Here is an 8772-nt window from a genome sequence, read left to right on the forward strand (position 1 = left end):
TCAAATAGTCTGCCTTTACAGCCCATACTCAACCACTGGACACCTGTCTCCTCTAAAAAAGGCATCCCCTCCCAAAGGCGGTACCTTGGGAGTCCCTGCACACACATTGCCACCCATAGGGATGGGGAGTTTGCCACCTCCCGAAAGGGCCAGAGTCCCCAGAAGAGAGAACCTAGTATAGTGAGGGCACCTAATCGGAGCAAGCAATGCTTCCCTAGATTCACCTTCCCATGGACCCTGGCCTTGCTGCCTAAGCCCAGGTCAGTGGCTGTGTCCCCCACTGGTCCCTTTAGTGTTCAGAGTCGCAGCAGATGGCACTAGGGCTCAACACGCAGAGGCTTCTCTTCGGGAGCTTTGTAAGACCCACAGGGAGAGGGAGGGAAATGCTGTTTCCTGGCACTTTACTGACATCCTGCTGGCTTGGGATCACTGCCCCATTTTACAGATATGAAAGCTGAGGCTTAGAGGAGTTGATTCACTTGCCCAAGGTTACCTGCCAGGGAAGCGGGCCCTCCCGTCCTGTCTTGGGATAGTGACATCAGAATTGGGCCCTCAACTAACGCTGAGGCCGGTCTTTCAGCTGCCCATAGTGTACATGTGCTCACATGTGTGCATACGCAGGTGCATACCAAGTCATGTGGCTTCCTGCCTTGGCTCTTTGGTATCTTGTACAGGGACCCTGAAACACTAATGTCTTAAAAGAAGAAATCTGAGGGTGGTTGGAAAAGAAGAAAAGACCACAAAGTGGACATAGCTGGTTGCCCATCCAGTTGGGGATCCTACTTGTGCCCATGCTATATCCCTCCTCTTCTCCAGTCCCATGTGCCCAGCACTGGCACCCTCTGAGAACCAGACCTGGGGTTGGGCACTGTGACCCTGAGGTAAAGCAGAAAGGTGAGGGAGGCAGACGTGGAAACCAGTCATTACCATTTGGTGCGGCAATAAGTGCTACAAACTTCTCAGGTGTTTTTGTTGTTGTTGTTGTTTGTGGGATTTTTTTTTAAATTATTATTTTAGAGAGTGAAGAAGGGGAGAGAAACGTTGCTTTGTTGTTCCACTAATCTACGTATTAATTGGTTGATTCTTGTATATGCCCTGGCTGAGGATCAAACCCACAACCTTGGTGTATCGGGGCGACACTCAAACCAACTGAGCTACCTGGGCAGGGCTCCTCAGTTTTTCCAGCACACAGCCTGCTCCCTTCCGCCCCTTTGCAAACGCTCTTTTTGCCAGAACCCTCTCCTCCTGATTTTGCCAACTCTAGCTCATCTTTCAGAGCTCAGCTTCATTGTTACTTCTTCAGGAAACCCCCAAATGTAGGTTAACCATCTCTGCTATGTTACCCGCGACAGAGTACTTATTCCTACTGTAACTGCCTGGCTCTTTGTCTGCCCTGCCCGAGGGTGGGACCATGGCTATTTTCTCACCATTATATCATTAGTGTCTGGAACAGTGCCTGGTACATAGAAGGAACTCAATGAACATGTTGGGTGAATGAATGAACAAGTCAGTTGGGCAAGGAAAGAGCTTCGAATTGAACTGATGGTGCAGATGTACTGTCTGACTCTCATCTCTTGTGTTGGTTCCAGCGATGGCAGCCAGGACGCCCCCAGAGCCAAGACCTTCTCCAGAAGGTGATCCCTCTCCGCCGCCGCCGCCACCACCGATGTCAGCCCTGGTGCCCGACACTCCCCCAGACACCCCTCCCGCCATGAAGAATGCCACTAACTCTAAGCAGCTCCCACTGGAACCAGAGAGCCCCCCAGGGCCAGTAGGGCCTAGACCAGCCCCTCAGCAGGAAGAGTCCCCTTTCTCAGAAGCGAAGACCAGGGGACCCACCCCACCAGCCACAGGCCCACGGGATTCCAGGCCTCCCCGAAGGAGCAGCCAGCCATCTCCAACGACAGGGCCAGCCTCTGATAGCCCTTCTGCCAAGCAAGGTGTGTGTGATGTCCTTAGTCCTGGCCCAGATCCCTTAGCTCAGGGTCCCAGCCCTATTGACACCACCAGAGGGAATCTCTGCCCAGGAGGAGATGGGAAAGGGATGGGGTGAGGTCCTAGGGGGGAGGGTCCCCGAGGCTGACTATCCTTTGGAAGAGTCACTTGACCTAAATCTATTCTTGTTCCCTCTACTAAGATGCGAAGAAGGCAGGAGAGAGACACAAACTGGCAAAGGAGCGGCGAGAAGAGCGGGCCAAGTACCTGGGTGAGTGTTTAGGAAACATCATCATCTTCCTCAACATCATCATCATCATCATTAATGCCCTATTAACATGAACACTTCTGGACACTTAATTATGTGGACTGTGCTGAGAGCAGTACCCGCATCATCCCAGCTGATGCTCTTAACCCATTTTGAGGATGAGGAAACTGAGGCTCAGAGAGATGAAATCATTTGCTGAAGTCACATAGCTCATGGAGTACCCACGATTCAGACCAGAGGCTCATGCTTTTAATCACAGCCCACGGAAATCAGTCCAACAGGCCCCAAAGTCAGACAGGGGTCTGGCTCTAAAGAACTCAATTGTTCTCAGTGCCAAGTGACTGTGAGGCCAGTGGGGGAGAACTAGGCCTCCCATTCTAAGGCCTGAGCCCGTCAGCAGGAAACCTTTTAATTTGAGGGGGAGTCTGAGCGCAGAGGCACCTCCCCACCAAGCAGGCAGGAGAAAGACCCAGCAGGGCCGGGTAACAGGGAAGGTCCTCCCTCTGCAGAATCCCTCACACCCCTTGGGGCCCCTTTCCCACAGCGGCCAAGAAGGCAGTGTGGCTGGAGAAGGAGGAGAAGGCCAAGGCCCTGCGGGAGAAGCAGCTGCAGGAGCGCCGGCGGCGGCTGGAGGAGCAGCGGCTCAAAGCCGAGCAGCGCCGAGCAGCTCTGGAGGAGCGGCAGCGGCAGAAGCTGGAGAAAAACAAGGTGCGTTTATGTTGACTTCCGGGCGTGGCCCTGCGTGCCCATGTGCGCACACATCTGTACACACATCTGTGTTTGCGCCTCTGCGTCACCTCTGTCTACATGGTTATATCTGTGTTCACACCTCTCATTGGGTCTCTGTGGGTTTGATATCTGGCCATCTGTGCAACTGCAGACATGGTCGGGTCAGTACTTGCCAAGGTGGGCACCTGTAACTGTGTGCTGTCAGACAGTGTGTGTGTGTGTGTGTGTGTGTGTGTGTGTGTGGGGGGGTGTGTGTACGTGTGTGTGTGTGGGTGTTTGCATGCAGAGATGAGTCTGGGTGAGTGTGCTGAGCTCCACAGGTGAGGAGAGCCTTGGCTTGAGCATCAGTGAGGAAATGAAAGGAAAGCGTGGCCTGGCTCTGCCCATCGGCCTCAGCCTGAAAGGAAAACGTTGCCTCAAGGTCAGGACCCGCAGTGCCAAGGGGACATGACCCCACCTGGGAGCCCCAGCAGGGAGAGTCCCACCCTGTGCTCGGAGAAACAGCTCATATGCTCAGGAAATGACTCAAGAACAGTGAAAAGCTCCCCAAGAACAAGGGATCTGCTGCAGATGGTCCTTAATCATAGCGAGGATTCCGTAACCTTGGTTACCTGCAATGAGTCAGAGAAAACTTCTGGGGAAGGGCACTGTCCCAGGAGAGAGAGGGCTCTTTCTCCCTGGTACGATGAAGGATTTTGAACCCAGACTTCCCTCTTCTCGCCCTCCCCACCAGGAGCGCTATGAAGCAGCCATCCAGCGGTCAGTGAAGAAAACATGGGCTGAAATCCGGCAGCAGCGCTGGTCCTGGGCAGGGGCCCTGCATCACAGCTCCCCGGGACGTAAGACCAGTGAGTGGGCTGGAGGGGCTGGTGGAAGGGAGCAGCTGCAGTGCAAGGACTGGCAGCTCCCTGCAGCAGGTATGCCTTGCTTCGTGTGACTTGTGGCTTCTGGAATGGTCTGTGGACCAAATTGTCCCTTCTCAAGGACCTGCACTATCCAGTCAGAGATGGATTCTCTTCATTTGGTTTGCTCGTCAAACCCGTCATTTTAGGTTTAGCCTTCTTTGCTCCTGACAATTATTATTAGTTGATGATATGTAAAAGAGGACTCTAATGCCCTGTAGACACGGGATATTTAAAGAAAACTGTCTTGCGCCCCCCGACCCTCCCACCCCTTATGTACCTGTCTTGGAGGGTAGATTTTTGTCTCTGAGTTTCCTTCACATAGGGCCATCATGGATTTTGGTCTGATTCTTTGCTGGCATGTTTGCATATCTTTATGTAATGGCAGGGTTCAGTGTTTCCAGCTGTGTATCTTTCGGTGTATGTGCTCATGGATCTGGGCATTGTGTGTCTTAATATGTTTGCCTTGGTGTGTTCGTGGCCTTGTGGACCTTGGTGAGGACTCCCAAGTCAGACAGAATTGGGTTAGGACCCCAGCTCTGGCTCTTGTGGTGTGACCTCTAACTTCTCGATGTCTCACTTTCTTCGTCTGTAAAATGGGGATAACAATACTACTTGCCTCCGAGGTTGTAGGTAGATGTTTGGGAGGATCAAGTGAGGTAACATGTGTGTGGTGCCCAGCACAGTGCCTGGTACATGGTAAGCATCCAACAAATGTTAGCTGTTACAAATACCATAATTAAGTTGCTTTGATGTGTTCGTGCCTGTATGCATCTGGGTCTGACATGCTATCTCTCAGTGTTTGTGTTTCTGTAACTGTGCATGTCTGCACACACGTGTGCATGCAGAAGTGCCTATCACTCTATATGCCTGTGCCTGCATGTCTTTTGTGTCTGTATGAATATGTGGATTTGTGCAAATGACTGTGACTGTGGGTTCCTCTGTTTAGGAACGTCTCTGCATCGTCCCAGCGCGTGGGTGTTGTGGCCAGGGCGCCTTGGCTGGGCAGTGTCAGCAAGTGCGGCGCTGGGTGGCTGTGGGGGAGAGCTTGCAGCGCCCAGCCCTAGGGAATGGCTTCTGGGCCAGGAAGGCTGTAGTTTCTCTAGTTTTACTCCATCTCCTCCCTCTGTTCCTTCTCCGTCGGCTCCCCCAATACAGGTTGTCCCTGATCACCTACCCCAACCCTCCTCCCAGAGCCAAGTCTGCCTCCTCCTCCTCTTCCTAGCCTGCCCACTCCTCCCTTTCCCACCTGCCCGCGGAGCATCCTGCATGGAAGGCCTCAGTGTGCCCCGGCTCCTGTGTGGCCCGGCCCTAATGCCGTGTCTTTTCCCCTCTAGGTGGGAGCAGGTGCTCTGTGTCGGCAGTAAACCTGCCCAAACACGTGGACTCTATAATCAACAAGCGGCTCTCAAAGTCCTCTGCCACGCTCTGGAACTCCCCCAGTAGAAGTAAGAGAAGGCCCAGCCCTGCTCCCTCCAGAGTCCCTTGTAGCTCCCAACAAGCCTCCAGAGCTCAGCAAGAACCCCAGGTCCCCAGAGTCCTCACATGCTCTAGGTCTCCATCCCCACTCTACCCCTCCTGGGGTTCTGTGCCCCTCGGGGGAGCCGGCATTTGGGTCTGGACCCTGAGGACAGAGATGTGCCCTGCAGGGAGGAGAACAGAGACAAAGGGCAGAGAGCAGGCAGAGAGCCTGGCAGGGGCCTCGAGAGCAGGTGGGGGTGGGGGTGGGAATGGGCAGGCAGCCGCATCTCCAACCACAGCCAGCTGGCCTAGGCCAGCCTTAGGCAGGTGGCCTTGCCCCCGAGTACCAGACTAGCTTGGGTGCTATGTGTGTGGAGGGAGCCCCTTTTTCTGGCTCCACCCTAGAGGGTCCATGCAATCCTGCCTTCTCTACCTTAGAACCCCAGCCATGGTCGTGGCTGGCTCCAGAGCTGTGGCCAACCAGGGTGGCATGGCCCCTTCTTCTCACTGCCCTGGTGCTCACATGTGAAGGGCCATGGTAGGAGCTATTTATAAGTTTCTCCAGCTTTTATTTGGTTGCTCTGTTGCCTAGCAACCAAATCAGCTGTTGTACCAAACCCACCTGACTGAGACTTAAAAATAACTCAGCAGCTGAGGGGACAGAGGAGGGTGGCCCAGGGCAGCCAGGCCCCCTAGCAGCCTCACCCTGACATGGGATGCGTAAAAGTTAGGACTCTCCTGAGTCAGAGGAGCACAAGGACCCTTACTGTCCCAAATCCTTGGGGTCATGCCCCCCCAGCCCTCTGATGGCAGGAGGGAAAGGGCCCTACAGTGGACCCTTACTGGCAGCTTCTTGCTATACTCACAGTTCAGAGCCCTTCCATCTGCGGGGAGTGGTAGGAGCGGACCCTCATGCTATACAGCACTTTGTCTTGTTGCCTTGGTCTGCAGTGGGGGTCAGACCTGAGGGCGAGAAGTGTGGCCAGGGGTGATCAGGATAGAGCCCTCCTGGGGAGACTCCTTGGGCTTGCCATGGGATGGTACCTGGCCACCCCGTTTTGCTTTTGTTTGTTCCCTGCGGCTCCCCTGCGGTAACCAGCTCCTCCTGGCATTCTCCCCCTAGATCGAAGCCTGCAGCTGAGCGCCTGGGAGAGCAGCATTGTGGACCGTCTCATGACGCCCACCCTCTCCTTCCTGGCACGGAGTCGCAGTGCAGTCACACTGCCCCGCAATGGCCGAGACCAGGGTAGGGGCAGCGGCCCTGGGAGAGCCCCCATGAGGGGCCGGGCAGTGGCCAGCCTCACGTGTGGGCCACATCCCAACCGCACTCATCCTTCTGCAGCCGTGCCGGTGTGCCCGCGCTCGGCCTCTGCCAGTCCCCTGATGCCACCATGCAGCGCCCCCCGCAGCAGCATGCACCGCTGCACCCCCTCCTCCGGGGAGCGTGGGGAGCGCCGCAAGCCCAGCTCGATGGGCAGCCCCACCCCGGTCCACCGCAGGCCCCAGTCCTCACCGGTAAGTAGCCGTGCAGGTGGGCACAGGGAGCCCAGCTTGGGACTGTGGGCACCACTGACTTCTGTTCCCTGCCTCCCACTCTCCATCCCCTTCCTCACTAGGTGCAGAAAAAGGAGAAGAAGGACAAGGAGCGGGAAAATGAGAAGGAAAAGAGTGCCCTGGCCCGGGAGCGCAGCCTCAAGAAGCGTCAGTCACTGCCTGCCTCTCCACGCCCACGCCTCTCTGCTGGCGCGGCTTCTGAACTCAGGTGGGCACAGCCTGCATGTCACCAGGCCATTCATTTATTCATTCATTCATAAATATTTGTTGGGCACCCACCTCTAGAATGAAAACTCCGTGAGGGCAGATTTTCTTTTATTTTTGAGTGTTTTGATCACCGAAGTATCTTAGCACCCAGAACAGTGCCTAGCACCTGGTAAGCTCTCAACAAATACCTACTGAGTGAATGAATGGACCTGCCAGGTACTGTTCTGGGTGCTAGGGACACTTTGGTGAGCCAAACCACGCCTCATTCTTGCTCTTATTAATCTTGCTGACTATTGGGGAAACAACATTAATCAAATGAATGTGTAGCCCTCGCCGATGAAGTTCAGTTGGTTGAGCACGTCCCATGCACAAAGAGGTCCCCATTCATTTCCCAGTCAGGGCACATGCCCAAGTTGTGGGCTTGATCTCCAGTAGGGGGCGTGCAGAAGGCAGCAGATCGATGTTTCTCTCCCTTCCTCTCTCTTTCTGAAAACATATATATATTTTTAAAAGAATATGTAATTGCAAACTGGGATATATACTCTCAAAGGAAATACTATGGTTATGTGAGAGCATATAAGGTGGGGGTGCTGGCCTAGCCTGGAAGGGACAGTTCCCTGAGGAATGACATGCCCAGGGTGTGTATATGTATGTGTGGACTCTTCCCTCCAGGCTTAACATTTCCCTTTTCTCTCAGTCCCAAATCTAAGGCCCGGCCATCCTCTCCCTCCACATCCTGGCACAGGCCTGCCTCTCCCTGCCCCAGCCCAGGGCCCAACCATGCTCTACCCCCAAAACCACCATCCCCTCGAGGCACCACTGCATCACCCAAGGGGCGGGTTCGGAGGAAGGATGAGGCAAAGGAGAACCCCAGTGCGGCAGGACCCGAGGACAAGAACCAGAACAAGGGCAAGGCCAGTGAAGAGAAGGAGCCTGCAGCCCTGGCCTCACCGGCACCCTCGCCTGTGCCCTCACCCACCCCAGCCCAGCCCCAGAAGGAACAGCCCACAGCCGAGACCCCTGCAGGTGGGCATGAAGGGAGGAGGCGGAAAGGTGGGCAGGGCAAGAAAAGACAGCTTGCCCTGCGTGGGGGAGGTGGTCAGAGGTGTGGGCCCAGAGATGACTGCCGACTGGGTTTTGGAAGATAGGACCTTCAGCAGGTCACCCCAGGGCACAGGCCAGAGAAGAAGAGCTCATGTCTAAGTTGATGGCAGAAGTTGAATGGGTGCGTCACCCTGAGGTCCGGGAAGCAGGCATGCAGGGGTGCTGGAGGTGCCTGAGCTGACTCCTGGACCTTGTTTCCACTCCAGATACTGCTGTCCTGACCTCACCCCCAGCCCCGGCCCCCCCAGCGACCCCCAGCAAACCCATGGCCGGCACCACAGACCGCGAGGAGGCTACTCGGCTCCTGGCTGAGAAGCGGCGCCAGGCCCGGGAGCAGCGGGAGCGCGAGGAACAGGAGCGGAGGCTGCAGGCAGAAAGGGACAAGTGCGTGCACCCGTGGGACTGAGGGGGACGAAGGGGGCCCATATGGAGGCTGCTAAAGAAGCGCGGGACCGAGCACGAGTTTCCTTTGTCCCCCAGGCGAATGCGAGAGGAGCAGCTGGCCCGAGAGGCCGAGGCCCGGGCTGAGAGGGAGGCAGAGGCCCGGAGGCGGGAGGAGCAGGAGGCCCGAGAGAAGGCGCAGGCCGAGCAGGAAGAGCAGGAGCGGCTGCA

The 8772-nt window shown here is 55.8% G+C and overlaps 1 protein-coding gene across 5 annotated transcripts in view; it reads left to right on the forward strand.

The window, feature by feature from the left end:
• Nucleotides 1–1563: 1563 nt before the first annotated feature.
• MAP7D1 (MAP7 domain containing 1) overlaps nucleotides 1564–8772 on the forward strand; it is a 14099-nt gene continuing 6890 nt past the window's right edge. The window contains exons 1-11 of one of the 5 annotated variants that reach the window (XM_014541539.1): nucleotides 1565–1940; nucleotides 2138–2206; nucleotides 2748–2911; nucleotides 3666–3780; nucleotides 5172–5282; nucleotides 6419–6541; nucleotides 6638–6810; nucleotides 6912–7057; nucleotides 7754–8082; nucleotides 8367–8544; nucleotides 8641–8772. In XM_014541539.1, coding sequence (XP_014397025.1) covers nucleotides 1592–1940; nucleotides 2138–2206; nucleotides 2748–2911; nucleotides 3666–3780; nucleotides 5172–5282; nucleotides 6419–6541; nucleotides 6638–6810; nucleotides 6912–7057; nucleotides 7754–8082; nucleotides 8367–8544; nucleotides 8641–8772 — 1889 coding nt within the window. In that variant the 5' untranslated portion in view covers nucleotides 1565–1591. Of the gene's footprint in view, nucleotides 1941–2137; nucleotides 2207–2747; nucleotides 2912–3665; nucleotides 3781–5171; nucleotides 5283–6418; nucleotides 6811–6911; nucleotides 7058–7753; nucleotides 8083–8366; nucleotides 8545–8640 lie in introns of all 5 variants that reach the window. The other 4 variants (XM_014541538.1, XM_014541537.1, XM_014541541.1 and 1 more) reach the window with 4 other exon arrangements.

This window comes from Myotis brandtii, unplaced genomic scaffold (assembly GCF_000412655.1).
Source record: "Myotis brandtii unplaced genomic scaffold, ASM41265v1 scaffold274, whole genome shotgun sequence".
Lineage (NCBI taxonomy): Eukaryota > Metazoa > Chordata > Mammalia > Chiroptera > Vespertilionidae > Myotis > Myotis brandtii.